Source organism: Mya arenaria, chromosome 5 (genome assembly GCF_026914265.1).
Source record: "Mya arenaria isolate MELC-2E11 chromosome 5, ASM2691426v1".
In the NCBI taxonomy this organism is placed as follows: Eukaryota; Metazoa; Mollusca; class Bivalvia; order Myida; family Myidae; genus Mya; species Mya arenaria.
In genome coordinates, this window is record NC_069126.1 from 76,752,755 (window position 1) to 76,773,403 (window position 20,649).

At 34.9% G+C, this 20,649-nt stretch overlaps 1 protein-coding gene across 1 annotated transcript in view; it reads left to right on the plus strand.

Annotated features, from left to right (window-relative positions):
• Positions 1-4,744: 4,744 nt before the first annotated feature.
• The window catches only part of LOC128235976 (uncharacterized), a 43,595-nt gene continuing 27,690 nt past the window's right edge, over positions 4,745-20,649 (plus strand). Inside the window, exon 1 of the mRNA XM_052950759.1 lies at positions 4,745-5,001. Within this exon, the coding sequence (XP_052806719.1) occupies positions 4,967-5,001 (35 nt within the window). The 5' untranslated portion in view covers positions 4,745-4,966. The remainder of the gene's footprint in view (positions 5,002-20,649) is intronic.

The window sequence follows — 20,649 nt, forward strand, 5'->3', positions numbered from 1 at the left end:
ATATTTTTTCACCTCTTTAACTCTTCCCAGTATGTCAAATCAAAACTGAAATTTGTCTTGTGATATACGAGCCTGAGACTACTCTTTTGAGTTTGGTGTTGTTTTAAAACAGTTGAGGTATTTTCATTGCTGTTTTGTCGTTGGGTATGACAAAGCTATTTCAATAATCAATAATAATAGTTACTTTACTTCACTTAACTAAAATGCATTTGTACAGCAACACTCCAATTCTCCTCATTCTGGTTAAAAAAAAGAGGTTCGCTCAGTCGACAGAGAAAAAAAATAGACGGACATGTTTATATGCTTCGTGTGCTCTTGTTTACTTGATAAAATGAATCAAAGTTATATTGTAATGCCAAATTTGTTGATTCTGTGCAGGAAGTTCCAAATGAATGATATATTTACCAAGTTTAATTTACATGAGAATTAATATTTCGCAAGAAATTAATTGCGTATTAGCCTTAATTTGTCAAAATTTTATCCGTGATATATGTTATTTGTACATTTATCTTATATATTATACACCATTGGTCTTTTCAGAAATCTAGTTTGGATGCACACGAGGCCACCCATTTTGCAGCTCAGTTTGAATGTAAGTTTTGTGATCGGAAACTTAAAGATACATCGTCTCGAAAGCGCCATGAGCGAGTTCATACCGGAAACAAGATGTACAAGTGTCACAAATGCTTTCATGCATTTAATCAGTGTATCCCTATTTTGTTCATATAGAGAATACACACGGACTGAGTAGAGCGAAGGTAACGGAGCAATTACAAAAGGTGCACGAAGCATATAAACAAGCTGGAAAGAAAATGAAACGATTATGATACCAAATAGCATGGATGAATTAGAAGCTGACATAGAATCAGGAGGAACGGGTGCATTCGCTTTTGAAAATAAAAGTACAATGGATCATTTGGAAACTGCAAACATTGATGAAATGTCAGTCTCCAAACAATATATTTTGAATTGTGTTGCGACGGAACATGTATATACTTTTGATTCACTGTGTCGAAGAGATAAAGGAACTACAACAGCTTTAGCTTTTAATCCCCGCAGGAATCACTGAATCAAGTCCGTTTGCTCAACATATAGCAACTCCTCCCGTTTTAAGTGTAACTTTGACATAGTAGTGCAAGATGCCGTGTTATTAAAACCAAAACGAGATATGCACCTTGAAAGTCCTGCCTTTAATCCTGCAAGTAATATGCCAAACAGCGATACGCTGACCGGCATATATTCATCCCCCCCGCGTTTCTGGAAAGTCTTCATATTCACTCTCATGCCCCCGATGGCTCTTCTGTACCCCATCCGGCGGTGCATCCATTCTCTGCCACTCTTTTGTACTTGCCCAAGCCAATCGAAAACACTAATTTCCATAGCCTTATGCAGCGAGGTGTGTACACGGAAAATCCAGGAAGGCGGGGCGAACATCAGTAGAATGTGGGCGTTTAACGCATGCGTAAACAATAACATAAAGACTGTTTAGTTTGATAAATTTTAATGAAAAAAGATGTGTGATTATTTGGATGCATAAAAAGCGATATTGTTTTGAATGTTGCTTGAAATTTCCGAAAAATATGTTTTTATTGTTTTTTGACTTTCAAATAAGTTTCAATAATGAGCCGACGTGAGTTTTTCTTGCATGGTTACTTGCTAAATTGTAAAAAACAACGGCAAGCTTAGTCAAATGTTTGTATGACTTGTATTTACAAATCTTTTGTTTGTTTAAGAGGTTAGGAGTATAACATATTTGACTGTATCTCGTGCGTTCGTGCTTTCGTGTGAAATGTGAAGTTTTATCAGTGAAATTAAGAAGTGAAAATAAGTTTTAGAAAAACATTTAAAATTAATTATGTCTACCCCATTCATTGGGACATATTGTTTTTGACCTGTCCGGGGATCCGTCCGTCCGTCCGTCCCACTTCCTTTCCGCTCAATAACTATAGAACGCATGGAGCCAGGAACTTAATACTTAAGACGTTGGTTGGTAAAGACAAGAAGATAATCCCTTTTGATTTTGAGATCAGCTGGTCAATGGCCAAGGGAGCATTGAGGTAGGAAAATGGTTTCCGCTTAAGAACTGGTCCAGGAACTTCATACTTGGTATACGAGTTGGTCATTACTAGGGGCTGACTCATATTTATTTTTAGATCCGTAGGCAAAAGTTAAAGGTCGCGGTGAACTATAGGTTTAGGTTTTTGCTCAATTACTAAACACCGCTTGGGCACAGGAACTTAATGCTTGGTATGCAAGCTGGTCATGATTAGTAGATGACCCATACTCAGTGCCGTAGCTAAACCGAGCCTCGGTGTTTTTAGGACTTATAACAATTTCTATAGCTCTAAAACTAACTTTTTTCGACTTACTTCATTTGCCTCAATGTACACAAACCATCGATCAAAGATACTCCGGAATGCAGGAAATCGCTTCTGCCAAAACAAATCCGGGAGAGGGGAGGGGGCATGCCCCCGTTCACCACTTGACCGTTCTGCATCGGTGATTTTTTAAGTCTGACTACGGCACTGGATACGAGTGAATAGGCCAAACTTCAAGGTCACTGTCGGTTCGTATCCAGTTCCACTCAAAAAGAACAAGTTTAATGATGTCCTTAATTGATTATAAGTGACGACCACACAATGGGGGAGACGAGCGCTTTAAAAAATAATTATCTCTAGTTGTAATTACTTCCCTTGGATCAAAACTAAGTACATCACGGTTGGATTTGTCAGGACGATAACTCGTAAGTGGTGAATGCATTTAAAAAAGTTTGATACTCATGGTAAACCTTTCACTTTACATGTTGAACCTAGTGGAAGAGTCATTGCCAAACAAATACATCTGGTAACGTATCTGCAAGACAGCCGTCTACAACCACGAAGTGAAGGCGTGGAATGCAAGAATGGACACCAGCTCTGACTTTAATCTGTTTGAACGAATCCATCCGAATTTGCGCCTATCAAGTGTGTGATCCGTCGCGAGAGTTTGTTCCGAGAGCCCTCCCGCATGAAGCTGCTAGCATGTCTGTGCTGTAAGCGTCCCCCAGACAAGCCGACTGATTGCCGCAGATACCACCTTCTATGCAGCCACCAGCTCGAGCACATAAATATTTCTGTCTGTCTGTTGTTCAAAAAACAATAGCTATTCGACTTTTCTTCCTTGAAGTTTGAGTGGACCTATGCATGACTTACTGAATACGACATCGAGGCAGTCATTTATTTTGTACACACTTGGGAAAATCGACGAACATCTGATAAAGGTACTTGATGTACAATTATAGACTTTCTTATCAACTGTGCTAAATTATGCATTGATTTATTTAACTAAGACGAATTAAGATGCGTGCAGTTAGCAAATGACAATGCTGCTCGACAACATAAGCTAATCCTGAAACAGTTATTTCTATTTCGCTTTCGAAGAAATATTGTTCAAATTGATAGGAAACAAGTGTCTATTGATTTTAGCCGATGCATTATTTTCGTTCTTAATCGTTTGTAAGGTCAGACTGGTATGCAGCCTAAATTATAAATGTGACAAACTTTATGTGTATAGAACAAACTTGTTGAAATAACTGTTACTTTGATTTCCTTTCATTGCTATGTTCTATTAAATTTCTATTCTGTTTATAAATATTTAGCATTATGTATGTATTGCCACATACCATGTACATCTCCAGAACAATGGAGGAAATAAAGCTGGATATTTAACGGTGTTGTTCAACGTTTTGATGAAATTAGAATTGCACCTTTTTATGTAAAATTTGCCAACAGTACTGATCCAAACGAGAACTCATGGCAGTGTTGACGAACATAAATAATAGCTGGTAGGTATGTTTAACACCATACAGTACAGGTTAAGATTGACTTTAGTTATAAAACCGATTATTTCACATAAAAAGCTATAAGAACCCGTATAATCTGAGCGTGATGTTTTATCAAAGTAATATTTTATAGTTTCAAGTGCCAGTGATATCTTTACATTCAATATGTCTTTAAAGTTTTTTTTTCAATATGAAATATTCATATTGAACTACATCTATCTGCAAATAATTTCGTAAGTGTCCGTACGAAGTTTATTAAAAAAGGCATTTAGTGTGCCCTTAAAAAGTGCTGTAGCAATAATATTGTTCAGCGTTATCTGTGCCACGAGTCTTTCAGATACCGTTCAAGGGTTACATGGAACGCTGTACACATGTTACCACCGACATTACGCCTCCAGCAAAACCAAACACTCGATAATTATCAGGCTATATATCCATGCATTGTTCAAAAAGTTGAACATATTGTTCTTCTAAATTTGGATCGTATTTCTGTTAAAAATAAAAGCAATAATTCTTTTATGTTTTTCTGTCAAAATCTAGGTTTTACACGGTATATATTTATAGTTAAGAAAACATGTTCCTAGAGTACATTTCTTCCCACTTCACTAGTATATTGAACAATTATTATATTTTTTAATATTTTTTAACAAGACATAATGTTTATTCTGCTAATTATACAGCTTTGAGTGAACATGTTAAAATTTCACCTTTTTATATCAAAAACTTTAACAAAAGTGATACACTCTGAAATGTTTTTTTAATTCAATTTAAAAACTTCCTGAACACATAAACTTTGATATAAGTTCTATAACATCTCGATATAGTTGGTGAGGTTTAAGATGACATATGATAAGAGCATGCACTTAAATCTTAAGGATTAAATTACGATTGAATTGAGCTCATACAAACCAACTTGAACATACTGTACTTCAGTCATATTTCAGACCTTTATGAAATAGTATGGCAAATACTTATACGACGGTTACACGATACAATACAAAATCAGTAAATAAAAGACATTTCACAACAGTTTATATTCACTGTAATTACACAGATTAGTGAAAGAACAGGACGAGTTAAATTGTTTGGAAACATATATAATTGTTTAATTCCTTAAGCTAGTCAAATACAGCGGACTATCCAGATATGAACAAACAAGAAGGCGAATGGGACAAAACCAGGTACGACTGTAATTTATTTCTTTAAATAAAAATAATTTTATCAATATATGATCATTCTGAAATATGAAGTGAAATGTGAGCAGATTGATCTTTTTGCAATTACTAGAACGTTTCTTTATTACAAATTTAAACCAACACAGCCTTCTTTGTCAAACAGCTAACAGTTTCCAAAGTAAGAACGGATACTATAAGCTTTATTAGTAGCTATAAGTAGTAGAAAATGGGAAGAAGTGAGAACCGCTTTTGTGATGATATTAATTACTCATTTCGCGAATATTTGCTTATTTTGCGAGATTTTGCCCTTAAAGGGACAGGACTGATTTTTATGATGTTTTGATCCATTTTATTATATAATGACAATAATTTATGATGATTTGGGTCTTTGCGAGGTATGAGTAAAACATAAATAATAAACACATTGTTGTATTACGATGTTGCCCTTAGCAGTGTAAGGGAAATAACAACTGCATAATGCGCATAATACCGTGAAGAGTTTATCCTCTTTATCCATGTTTGATAGAATGATTAAACAATAGGTCGTTGTATTGTAAGAAGTGTAGTGACGTCAATGATAGCGTTTAAACATGAGCGAATGTTATTACATAAATGTGTACTGTGTAAAACAAAGAGTTTGTTACATAAATGTGTACTGTGTAAAACAAAGAGTTTGATGTTGCTTAATTCCGATGACTTGGTGTTAAAAGTGGGGAGTATATAGACACATTTTCACCTAAAAAGATCATTGAATGCCAGACCAGTACGCTAATAACTCATGGATAACATAAGAAAGAAGGACATTTTAGAGGCATATTATTTTAGAGAGAATAACCCCGCTGCTTACGCGGGTGCGCGGAAACATTTTTGTATTCTTAATACAAATATCCCGGAATATTTACTGTTACTTACATAAACGATGGATGAACGATCAGGACGTTTTTTTGGCAACACATACTTGTCATAAGTAAAACAAAATGTCGAATGTAGTAAAATAAAATGACCTATAAGAAACAATTTTTTCATTGTGTTTGGTTGTTGTTAAATGTGTCTTTGTTGTACTCGAAACGTATTCAAATGCTAAAAGACTGATAATGAAAACTTCTTTGATAAGAAATAACTGAGATGAAATACCAATCTAAAATAACTCCGATTTACAAAAGAAGACACACGTTTAACCCCCCCCCGAAACTTTCCAACATAAACATAAAGTCGAATCATCTGAAGGATTGTTCACTTTTATTTTTGAGTGTAAGGTAAATACTCGGTTAACACTATTTGCTTTTTATACTGTTCAAGCTTATCCCAAAAGTCCTTGTTTAAAATGAGAAATAACTAATGATAAGGAGCCATAAACATCCGGTTGTCCTAAAGTAATCACCCTGTCTTTTCATCTGTCCGTCCATCCACATTGTTTATATATTTTCTTAATAACTTTTAAACTATCCGAGATATTAAAATCAATAATAACCAAAATCATATGTTACGATAAGTTACAAAACAGTATAGTAATGTATTTGTAAAACAAATAAACATAATTAACTTAATATAGTTTATGCATGCTCGCAAAGATACTTTTAGAGTGTTATGCTGTCACTCAATTAAATCAAAACGATGTAGTATCGGTCACTTGAAATACTCATTTAATACGTGAAATAACCGAATATTTACAGAAGTATGGAGTAATACACAATTGCATGTGAAACGTTATCTTGAACTTTGTTTCCACCCCCAGTAAATCTACATTTTAAGGCGGAACCTTACAAGATAAACATACCTATATATTTTTTATATATAGTATATATGCACTGTGTTGTTTGTGGAGTTTCGTACTGTTGTTCCGTGTTTCTTGTTTGTGATAATTGTTTCTGGGTTATATGCATTTAGCGTTTACCCTGTGCCATCAAACGGGGGTTATGTTTAAACTTTAGGCCACTGAGCTTGTTTCTGTAGTTTTTCACATAAGTATTCATGAAAAATGCACTTATGGATTTTTCTTAAGGCATTTTTGTAAACTCTACACTTCAAACATATTTGTGTGCACGGCTCTATGGGACGACATTTGACCTCTATTTCACATGTATCTATATAGATGTATGGTGTTTATTATAGGGACACGTGTTGGATTGATGATGCTATAGCGTGATAATGAAGTTTTAGTCTGGCAAACTTGGGTGAATTTAGCGGATAGTTGGTTCGTCGAGTAGCATGTTTTTTGCATCTCGGGTTCGTAATGGCATTTGTTTTCGGTAAAAGTGTACATTTTCTTAAATATTTGTATTACCTCTACAAGAAAAGCCCCAATTATTATTATTTTTATTTATTTTTTAATGTTAGGGTTTGGCTGAGATTTGACATAGGTATGGCCTCTTGAACATGGTCATCTCGGCAAATATGGGGAAATACAGGGGCAATTTACCATCAACAAAGATTATAGAATATGGTTTTGTAAGTTATCACTATTAACAGTTCCCCAATCATTATTAATTAGCCTGGAATTTTTAAGAAATAAATGGGCGCGGAGATGCGTGGTCATAGGGGTGTGTCAAATCAACACACCCTGCCCCTGTGACTTAAGTTACAGGGCCAAAATATTTAACAAAGTTTAGAGCAATAATATTATGAACAATTCAATAAACAATCAAAACTGTAACACTATCCTTCAAAGCAGCAATCTTTAAGACATGAACACATATACTAAGCATATTTTAGTTTAATAAACCCTGTATTACATTGAACTCTGAAGTCAGCGCGAGTAAAAGTGCGCGAAAACAGTGAAAAGTGTAGCCCGCTAAAGTTTACCTTATATATTGAGGTATAATAATTCCATATTGTATTAAGTTTTTTTAATAATGTGTCGAAACATGTTATAATTGTATGCGAATGCCATATAATATGTTTTTGACATTCGGCATTTTCAATGAATGGATAAACTGGATCACCTTGTAATCCTATTTGTAGTAACATGCAGTATCTTTCTCATGGTGATTTAACTACAGCGTAATATTCAGTAATGAACATATTGCAACTCCCTTAAATATAATGTACAGGGTACTTGCATTTTTGCATTTTCGATTATTTAATACATGTCATCCTAGATTAAACGTTTTGTCTGAAATGCCCACATTAGAGACCACAGAGGAAACCAATAGCGCACCTTCACCTATGTACATTGTCAAGATAAGATTTTGTTCTCCAAAACACTAATTTAAAATAATTATCTATTATTTCGTGTTTTTATTTCAATTAAACAAGAAATTGAAAACTAATAATTTTTTTCCAAGATTATCGGTCAAGATTAAACCATTCTATGTGACACTATGATAATAAATACTAGTTTTCATATGCGTTAAATGCGGACAGATAAATATATTGATCAAACACATGTTTTCATGAAACTGTTCGTTGGATATAAATGTTTCTTCTACAGCTCGTGTTATTGACTGTTTAATTCAGCCCTTACACCGGAAAATATCTTTAAAACATTCCAGTATCAAACAATATGTATTTGTATTCATTATTATTGATTGGTTGTAAAAAGGGAAGGACAGGAATTTGCAAAACAAATCTTAATTTGAAACTAATGGGACGAGATTTGGAGCCAACGTTTAATGTATGAATTGTTTAATCGCTTATTCAAAGACAAACAGCTTAACAATGAAATAACGTTAGATTGGTAGTAACTTTATCTGATGTACACCTTCAATAAAAAGATTGACCAGACTAACAGGTGCGAGTTGATTCTTCGATCCTACATATGATTATGTTTTGAGATCTATAATTTGTAAAGCATATGCCATTATATACTTATTATATACAACAACTTCCGTAAATAATATATGCATATATTTTATGTGTATCTTCTGAAGCCAAACATGGCATCCCCGATCTGGCGCTTTGTCTGGAATTCCCACATTAAAGACCGTAGTGGAATCCACGACCCCATCCCACAACCAAGAGCTTGACAGGTAACTTATCAGATGTTAAACTGTACATATTCTGGGATATATTTACGAATATACATTTTTTCCCCAAAACTGTCTTTTGTATTTGAATATGTTTGGAAATTTCAAGGCATTGATCATACAGATGTAGCGACATGTCATCATTTTCCGGGGTGAAAAAATCGATTTCGTGGCAAGCGATAATCCTTAATGCAAAAATGTGTCAAGTGGTGGGCAAAATATTTGCAGCTTTTCTATTTCACATAACTTTCCCGCCATTATAAATGCGCGTTTTCGCCCCCGCCCCCGCCCTTTTGTTGCAATGTTAGTTTTTTTGGCCCGCTACTTGGCCTTTATTTGGAAAATCACTCTATCACGTGTTCTATTTTCATCCCACTGCAGTATGTAAAATCGCTATAAATAAAGGTTTGGGCATTTCTTTTGCGGCAGACACCTTAGTGAAATAAGTAGTAAAAACTCATTTGGCGTTTCAATCAGTTTAGGATCGCATCGCTCGCTCAATGTAAGTTGGGTAAGAATTTGGAGCACCATCGGTCATTTTTATGTTTTTGAATATAAATAAATTGAAAATTATTCTAAAGTCAACTGACTGTCACGACAACTAAGATCGAATGACAAAAACCGCGGAACAATTTACCCAAGAAATTTCATTAGCGCGAATGAACAGCCAATCAAAATTTCGTCCAATGAAACTCAATGTAAAAATTAACTGCATCAAACCCGGATGAGACAAAGCGAAAGTAAATGTCGCAAAGTATAATTAATTATTTTATATTTAAACTATGCCAATTATCCTCAGCTCTTTATATAGCTCATTATTAAAGAAAAAAACTCTTACTTAGGAATAATAAGAACAACGCAGAATGATAGTCAAGTTTATATAGCTTATTCCGTCGTGACATAATTTGGAATACAAATAATTCTCATTTTAAAGAAATAACTCAACACATATTTGTATAAATTCGCCAACCCAAGCCCACCGAAAGCAACACACAAAGCAAAACAACAGACAAGATAAATCTTCGTAACACAAAGGTAACAAACATATTGACATCAACAAATACACATGCAACATGCAGAATTTATCATGCTGTATCAACTATATTTACCTTATATAAACTGAAAACCCCTGCAATCCAAAAATATCAATTATAATCTTCGTTTTACTTTACCAATCAATAATGAAAATACCAATTGAATTTCAATTAAAATTTTCCAGAAATAAAAATAATTTTAAATCCCAAAAAGGCCATGACCACAATTCCCTCTTTAATTACTCCTCTTTTTTCACAAGTTAGAAATCACACGTAGGAAAATTTTTCTCGAACGTCTTGTACCTTCGAAATTCAAATATAAACCCCCATCCAAAAGAGCATATAGATGACGTTTAATTTCCCCTTGATAACAAAAGGGTCTATACGATTTAATAAATAAAAAGTCCTTAGCCATGGTCTTTTCCATATATGAGTTTAAACTAACAATAACTCTATTTGTAGACGCATCATCCACCGACCGAGGGAGTCCTGCTCATATGATCACACGAATATTTGGCTGTTGTTTACGAATAGCACACACCAAATCCGCAAATGCGCTACCCATAAAAGATACACTCTCTCCTTTGGCCACACTATTAGTGCCAACATGAACCAAAACAAACTAAAGGAAGCCCCACTTAAGCACCTCGTTATTTGATGTGTCAGCCTAGAAATAGTTGTACCAGGAAAAGGATAAAGCTGTACTCCCTTAAAAGAAGATAAATGCTTTATTATCGAATCCCCAACAATAATACCGCAACGAATATCTGAATAAAAAACCACATTCAATTTCAAAATATAAGTACATCATAGATAACATAAAATACAATCAATATAACACACTGGTGTATGCTCATTTTTGTAATTTCAATTATAACACACTTAATAATATAAATAAGCAGTAAGAACAAACATGTTCACTGAAATCTTTACTGGCTTACGAATACCAAATCTTGTCCAGTGGGTGTAACCATCCCACTGAAAACAAAACACCCTTTCGGTTAGGACAAAATTTTAAATGTTTACAATTCTTAGCCCATAAATATAGACACACCACCAATGTCAACATTTCCAATGCAATTTCATTTCTAATATAAACTTTGGAAAAGGAGCATGAAAAAACTTCCCTCTCCAAATCCGCCACAACCAACCAAACAACTATCAGCACTAAATATATGATCAGGTTCCGACCAACTTTCAGTTGCCATCATCGAAACACCATTGTATAATGGTAAAAATGTATCCCACCAATGCAAGTCTTTGCATACTTGTAAGGGAATCAAAACGGCTAAATCTTTATTATCAGTACTCCCATATATTTCCCTTAACCAATTCAAAATTCGGTTCACCATCACTCGACTTTGCTTTACACAAGCTCCAATAAAATTCAGTTTTCCTAACAACACCTGCACTTCTCTTCGACTAGCATAATCCTTTACTATCCAACATTTAAATAACAATTTAATATCTTTTAACCTTTCTACCGTAATGGTAATTGTCAAATCTTTACTGTTAAATAACACACTTAAGAAAGTCATTTCTTCTGAAGGGGGACAACTTTTCTTCTGTGATTCTTCCAAACCACATTTCTCCAACAACACCCCGAGAGTGTTATAAGCATAAAAGGCTTCAGTTGGTTTTTCCACTCCTGCCAAATCATCCAAATAATTTTAAATGGTTGCTCATAACATTTACATTATAAAAGCAATGGAATTTTATACTCTCTGACAAATCTGGGCCGAAGGTCTACAGACCATAGTGAGCACAGTATCACAAAAAATATGTTTTTGCCAAACATAAGCTACCAAATTATAATTTGACGGACAGATACTAATCTGTCTATAAGCTCTTGATAAATCCTTTTTATACATAAGAGCCCCTTTGCCTTTCATCATCACTAACCGAACGAAATCATCAACTTTAGGGAAAACCAAAGATATCTCATCACCTAAATAGCAATCCTTGAGCACAAAATCATTAACTGCACATCCTGTGACACTACTCAAATCTAAAATAACTCTCCTATCATAAATAGTTTGTTTTGGAACTGAATTCAATGGTAAAATCAAAAGATTTGAACTGAAATGATTACCATTAAAAGGACTAATAATAGCTTTACACTCTAATTCCTTCCTCAGATAATCATTTACTTGAATAGGAAACTCTTCCGCGCCTTTGTAATTTTTGTATTTCCAAGATTCTTTTGTTTTTGACATTTTGTTCTCATCGCCCTCAAAACCAATAGGGAAACCAAATTTCAACAAATCACAAACTATTAAATCATTATAACAGAAAGTTTTTAACATCAATCTCATATAATCAGTATTTATTTTATTATTTATTCGAATCCGACATCCTTCAAAATTAAATTTCCCAGACTGTTTTACCAATTCATGAATTTTAACTAAATCTAACACTTCTGTGGCAAACTCTGAAGGTTTTACAATTCGACAAACTTTACATGACCCCGAATGATTATACATTAAAGAAAAAGCATTCTTCTCCAAATTTATCTTCCTTTTAACATTCTGTGTCATTTCTAAATTTTCTGTTACACAGCTCTTAATTGCCGATTGTACAAAACAGAATTTCGGCAGAAATAAATCATTCAAATTATCCTCTTTTTGAAACTTTGGCCATTGACACCACCGTCAGACTGAACCAGAATGAGGACAATTAGGGGAACACTCAGGATGTTCCAGTTTCCTTTTGTCCTTCATCCAACAAGCTGCACAATTATGTTGTGCAGCCCTCAATTTGCCTTTAAAAACCAATGAATGATTACCTTTTTGCAAACACTTATTTGTTTTTGATAAAGGAACAAAATCATATTGTCTTTTCATCTTCTGACTGAGCATTGTCCAAAACTTTGGAACGAGAACGTGGGTTCGAAACTCGACCGGGTTGAGCTCCTGAGGGAATTGGCTTGTACCAAATACATGTTTCTAAATAATCAAAATCATCCCCCCATTTTTTCTCCCCTAATTCTATCTTCCTCAGAACCGCAGCATAAAATACTTCAAATTCTGAAATGAAAAATGAGCATTAAGGTACACAAGTACAAAAGTTGCTGCAAGATGCAGCAATTAGATGTTAGCGCGGGCCAACTATTTGTTATGCATATATATGTAGGGTCGAACGAAATAAATAAAGTAAGGGCTAACATTGATTGTAGATGTCAGTGAAATGAAGCTACTTAAAACATGACAGTATTGGGCTGTTGTTTTGAAAAGAAAAAAAAACAATAACAATTGTACAACTGATGGTATAACTATGACAGAATCCATAATTGTATCAAATAACTTTATAACTTTATTCATGTATTCAAAAAACACACATTTATAAAATACAACATGGCCACAGTGGTGGTTTTCTTTTGGAGTGGCTGATATGATAGCTGAAATGTTAAATATGCCAAAATGATCTGTGGCGCAGATGATTTATAGGCATGCATGATGGAACAAGAAAGCTGCTTTAAGAAATGTGCGAAGTGTACATGGTACACAGGTATAAAATCTGTGATTTGATGTTTTGTCAGTAATCTTAAATCATTTGTTTGCGGATATTTACACAAAATTTGCGCTTTCCAAGACAAACAATAAAAAAAGTTGTAAAAATGGTAAATCTGTGAGAGTGCAGCTTTAAGCAAAATAGGTAGTAAAGAAGGGTGACATGGCAAAATGACATAGTTATATAAATACAAGTATTTCTTGTAAATTAACATTTTGTAACTGTTTAAGTAAGATGTTGAATAACGGAACATTGTTAAATATATGTACATATAAGAAATTAATTTAAACATTATTTGGAATGTCAACATCAGTGTTCAGATGGACAAAACCTTGAGTGAGAAGTCTTATAATACTGTCAAATGTCTCTGATTTTAAGAACATGTTTTGGAAATAATTATTGAAATTGCAGAACATTAAAACAATAGGAAGATAAGTAATCATTATGATGAGGTTATTAAATAATGTAACGATTCTGTAAAGTCATATATGGTGACTGTAAAATATTGGCAAAACTGTAACTGAACATATTGACATAATGGTAAAACACAACAATGGCAAAAATGGAAGTACACTATTTTATAAATATCAAATCTCAAATCCCCCGGATTATAGAAACACTTGGTCAGTCTGTCTGTCCGTCTGGCTGTAACATTTCATGTCCGTGCTATAACTTACTTATGCATTGATGGATTACCATAATACTTGGTACAAATGTTGTCCTCATACTCGTGTCCGCGCTTTAAACTCTTCCTATATATTTCAAGTTTTGTCACAGTATGTCAGCCTTAATTGTTAGCCTTAACTGAAAGAGTAATCTATTTTTAGTAACAGTGACCTCGACCCTAGGGGGCTAAAAAGCATCCATTAAAGCTCTGCATAAACTTGTCCTATAAACCAAGTTACCATGTCAACCCTTACTTGAGTTATTTAGTACATACCATATTTCTATTTTGACCTTGACCTAGACCATAACTCTCGGGGTCAAAAACACAATCTCAGGAAAGGTCTCTATAAACTCTTCCTATATACCAAATTTGGTACCAGTATGAAGAACCTTACCTAAGTTATTCAAAACCAACCCTTTTTCTATTAATAGCAACCTTGACCTTGATCATAGGGGCCTCAAACGCATTCCCCAAAAAAGGTCTCCTTAAACTCTTTGCATATACCAAGTTTTGTCTCTTTATGTCAAACCTAGCTAAATTATTCGATACATAAGGTGACTTTGACACGCTGCCCTAACACCAGCCCGCCCGAACAATAACACAGGTCATTCAAATAACTTGTTTTCCCTTTATGAAAATGTGGTTAGGAATATAAGAATGTTAAAAAGAAGAGTTAAAAAGAAAAAAAAAACACATTCAAGGTCAATGATTTGTATTTAGGGCTAACATGAAGTTATGTTCCTTGTTGTAAGATGGTTGCCAATAATTCTGCGAAGTATTAAGTGCATTGAATGAAGATATAGAAGTTTTTTTTATTAAAATCCCAACTTGCCCTTTGACTTTAACTTGCCCCAAAACGTTGACCTAAGTCAATCAGGGGCCATAACTTGTATTAAGGATAATATGGAGTTATGTAAGCTCATTGTGTGATGGCCCTGAACAATTATGTGAAGTATTAAGTCAATTCAATGAAGAGTATAGAAGTTATCAATAAATATCCCAACCTGCCCTTAAACTTTAACCTAAGTTCCATAGTCAAACAGGGGCCATTATTTGTATAAAATATGATATGAAATTATCTTACCTCATTATGTGATGGAACTGAACAACTGTGTAAAGTACTAAGTCAATTGAATGAAGGGTATTGGACTTATAAGTGAAAATCCCAACTTGTTCTAAAACTTTAACTTGAACTAAACCTTTAACCTAAGTCAATCAGGGGCTATAACTTGTATTAAAGATAATACAGAGTTATGTAACCTCATTGTGAGATGGGCCTGAACAAATGTGTTAAGTATTAAGTTAAATGAACGAATGGTATAGAAGTTATTAATAAATATCCCAAACCTGCCCTAAAACTTTAACCTAAGTTTGATAGTCAATCAGGGGCCATAACTTGTATAAAGGAGTTATCTATTCTCATTATATGATTGCCCTGAACAACTGTGTGACGTATTAAGTCAATTGAATGAAGGGTATTGGACTGATAAGTGAAAATCCCAACTTGCCCTAAAACTTTAACCGGACGCCGATGCTAGGGCGAATAGTATAGCCCACCTCATTCTTCAAATAGTTGAGCTAAAAAACACAAATGTGATAATATATTTATAACATGTGTTTTCTCTTCAAAAACAGTAAAACAATGTTATGACATCACCACAAAATATATGTATCACTTTATCGCAAATACTTAAGGCTTGCTATTTCATCGATGTTATGAATCAAGAGTCATTTTCCTTCTTTTTTTAGCCAAAATAACCTTGACATTGATCTTACCTACATACACTACACACAATATGAATAGCTTTAACAAATACCCTTTTATTATATGTTCAAATATTCAAGAATATTTTAGGTAACTGATCAAACAACTTGTATTTCTATATTCCCACTCTTGACCAGTGGTTGTGTACAATTTTGATCAGATTCAACATACCGGTCAGGTTGCGAGAAAAACAAATTGCCTTGTGTTGATTTGATGTAGTGTCAGCTAAAGCATTGAGGCAGGTTGTTTCGTTAAGAACCAATTGGTCGTTTCACGCTTGCAATGACAAGTTTTCCATTTTCAAACTTTCCTCTAGCGTTTACAGGGAGGAGCTCTGTGAGGTAGAAGTGAAGCGCAGGATCGTCACCGATTGTTTTCAGTTCAGGAATTGTGATGAGGAGTAACTCAACTGTTGAAGATCAAGTTGGAACAGTTTCCGCATTTCATACCTACTGCTGCGTTTGATAACAACCTCAGCTGTGCAATAGTAGGCCACTTGTGTAAGGGACTGGCTATAACATAGAGGACGATTGTCAAGGTCTATTTACTTGTTGCCTCACTCTAAAAAGATATGAAAGGAATTTGTTATGATATCATGATAAGTGAATGTAGCACTGAAGACCTGATAACATGAAACATAAGAAATAAAATAACTCTAAACATTAAACTGAGGTGAAGTTGTTAGGGTTCAAGGTTGATTTCATAAGCTTTATTCGAAATGTGAATTGACAGGTAATTTGCAATTTGATGTCAATTCTGAATCAGATTATACAAATCAAAGATTGATGCATGAATTGCAGAATAATAATAATAAAGATTAAATATTTATATACAAGTAATGATTTTATTCATTTATTCAGCCATTAAGTTAAGCAATTTTGTAAGAAAAAGTGAAAAAAATGTTATTAATTTTTAGGAAGGCTTGTTTATAGGTCATGTTTTTTGTGCGAAATAAATTTCAAAATGATGTCTAAAAAAAGATTATATTGTGAAATAATGTAAGCCTGTAGAGTTAATTTGTTTTAAACATTATAATAAATTGTGAATAATTGTAATTACATTCCATTATTTATTGAAATGCATCGAAGCATCCATATGTTTTCGTTTAATTAAAGATTGAATGTTAATACCAAAAGCAATGCTATTTAAAGTTGCAGTTAAAAACTTAGCAAAAGATTTGCCTAGCTTTAGTTGTGTTACATAACAACACAAAATGCAGAAGGTTTTGGATTTCATGTTCAATATGAATGCTGGCTATTGTTCGGAAACCATAAAGTTAACAGGAAACTAAGAAAGAGAACAAACCTGGTTTTGGGCAGCGGGGCAGCACTGATATTTGTGGGCTGAAGAATACTCATTTCTTGGAACTCCTCAGTCCTGGCCCATCATTGTTGGTGCTGTTTTTTGTCATCTCGAAGATGAAGCCCTATCTGTTCAATATATAACAACTCTTGTGGTAGAAACTTGAATGTAGGATGGTAAATATAAATATACATTGTATTTAGACAGAATCCTGTAAAACATGTTTATTATTTTAAACTAATGCACCAGTCAATTGTAACCACGGCCCCCAAGGTCCGGGGGTATACCGGGGAAAGCCGGGGAAATGGACCATGTTTTTAACTTTCAGGTGGCCCTGCAGTGCCAGGTGAATGGGATGGTTATGTCTTCGATTTAAATATACCGGGGAATGGGCCTAACCTAGGGCCCCTGGGATGGGGGGCATTTGGCGAGATTTAACCATCTGTTCATCCCCGCAGGACGGGATTTAAGCCGGGGTTGGCTGGACCTATGGTCAGGGTCCTCGCTAATCCCCGGACCGGGGGTCGTGGTTTCAATTGACTGATGCATTAGTCTAAAATAATATCTGGTGCATAATGAAAACGATGCAAAAGTTTAATGACTACGAACAAATCACCTTAAACTCGTTATATACAGACTGACATGCAAACTTTGCGCATGCATTACAAAGAGGAGCTTGAAATATCATCCCTACCATTGTGACTCATTGAGTTAGACGCGTAAATGTCCAAATCGAACGTTTTTTGTTGCGGTATTTCACTTCAAATTACCCTCCCGCAATTTTGACCTTGACCGCACACTCGCATATGTCTGAAATGCAAGAAGCGTTTTCATTGGACGGCTATCATCCCTGGTTTTAATGACGCAATCTGGAAAAGCCTTCAAATATTGTCCAAAATGAAAGTAGAAATACCGGAAAAAAACTGTTTAAATCGAAAGACACGAAACCTGCTTGTAAAATGATAATTATAAAAAACAACGGTTTTTCAGTTCACTATGAAAAAAAGAAAATAATAATACCTTTCTCAAACCGCCAGCGTTTTGACCTCGATATCCCTAGTCTACTGGACGCTTGCATCTGACCCGTGTCATAACCGGGTAATCAGATAATAGACTGGTTCACCGATTTTCTAAGATTATTGTAAGATACATTCTGCGCATTCGTGGTTTGTTCTTTTATGTAAAAATATTTAAATAAAAAAAGAGAAGTTTTCTCAACAACCGTGCATTAATGATATTTTTTCTCTAAAACAGTTATTTAAAAAACTCTCTAGTTTTAATTTCCATTTATTTTCAAAGCTTCACATATTAGAAGATTACAAATCTTTATCTTCTATTGCAAAATCGAACAGGAACTAGTCTAATGGCGAACTGGTTCGGAATTATCCGAGAGCGGACTGTAAGAAACGGCGCATGCGCGATCAAAACAATTAAAACGCCGCATGCGCAAGCCCATTGCACCAGGGACACTTCTAAAACCATCAATATATGCGCCGGGCGCCGATGCGCCCGCGCAATGATTCTTTTAAGCAAATTTCGACGACCGTTCCTTTCTTTTGAAGTTAGCGTCAAGTCAGAAATGATTTCCAGCTGACCTGCCACAAATAGGTTAAATGTCAAGTTTTTGAATTCAATGTTTTGAGTTACAAACTCATATCTCAATTGTGAATGTGGATACTTCTGTGTATGCATAACTTTGTCTGCTGATTTTGCTTTAATTCCAGACTTTTTTGAATTCCTATGCTTCCTAGACCCTGTTTTCACACTACCCTTGGATGCACTAATAAAACCATCCGAACTTGAAGAACTATCCGAACTGGATGAACCACCCGAATCGGTTTTAGACTTTTCTTCATTTTTTTTCCTACCACTTTCTTTAAGTTCGACATTTGTCGTAATGCTGATAATTAAATTCATCCTGCAGATCCGCAGTTGACGTCTTAGGCACTGAAGGAGAGGATTTAACGATAATCTTACCCTTTCTCAGCTCCTTTACAGTCTTCTTTTTCTCATTCAACCTTTGCCTCAGCTCCTCCTTCTCACTCTGTCGTCTCAATCTCCTTTCCTCCCTCTCCAACTGCTCCAACGCATCTAGCATCACCGCTACCTCTCCATCCGACTCGGATCCTTCCTCATCCTCCAAATCAGTCTCGATTTTCGTCCTTAGAGACTCTCCGTCGCCATTGGCATCCGATTAACATAATTTTCCCGGTGACGCAAAAAGGGGAATAACTCCCGCTGCCGACTCTGAGGCCCCTCCAGTAAAATCCTCTCCTAAACTCTTTGTCCATCCTACAGCATTCATCTTCTTATAGTCTATAGCATTTCTTTTTCTCGCCGCCATTATACAACTTAATAATGTATTTTCAAACAAAAGTCAACAGCACAACATTAACAAACGTATAAATGTTTTCTGCAGGTAGGACCGCGCCCAAAACCTGTCAAACCGCTGTTCCATTCCCCTCCCTACTTCGGTTTTCTTTCCGAAATCGACTGAAACAAAGAGTATTCCAAGCGAAACACGCTCAAGCGTTCGAATCTTAAATTGAAAATTATTCTAAAGTCAACTGACTGTCACGACAACTAAGATCGAATGACAAAAACCGCGGAACAATTTACCCAAGAAATTTCTTTAGCGCGAATGAACAGCCAATCAAATTTCGTCCAATATTTCGTCCAATGAAACTCAATGTAAAAATTAACTGCATCAAACCCGAATGAGACAAAGTGAAAGTAGATATGTAAATCCGGATGCACCAAAGAGAAAGTAAATGTCGCAAAGTATAATTAATTATTTAATATTTAAAACATGCCTTTTGATAATAAACTTGATAAAAACAACTAAACGTCTAAGCGCAGATTGCTATAAACAGTGATATCAGAGGCGGTAATCACGTGGTACATTGTTTTGATACCAAGCACTAAAAAAATGCTGCGCGCAGTGAGACGGTATGTATTTTTGTTTATTTTCTCTCCATAATTAAACAATTAAATTTCCTAACATCAACCATGTTCCAGCGCCCAATTTTCCCTGTGATATGGTACCTTCATTTTGTCAGACAGTTCTGTAGTTTACTTGGAATGCGTGTCAGAAGTTTTCAATCGAGCCGAAATGTGCACCACGTGATTACCGCCTCTGGATATTGCTGCAACATTTCCGCTCTCTATTTACGGCCCGTTTGACTTTGTTTTGTTTTGTCTGTTTGGTATCGTAATTGAGATTGTATTCTCACAGCATAAACCTAAATGTATTGTCAAAGTTTGATACATACTTTGATATAAATTGTAAACGTTGAAACAGCAGATGGCGAGTAAATGATTGGTAGGGCAGTTGGAACACTGATGGAAACTGTCTGGAACACTCAGTGCTGGAAGCATTGAAATTATCAGAACATTTAGGCATTATCAGGA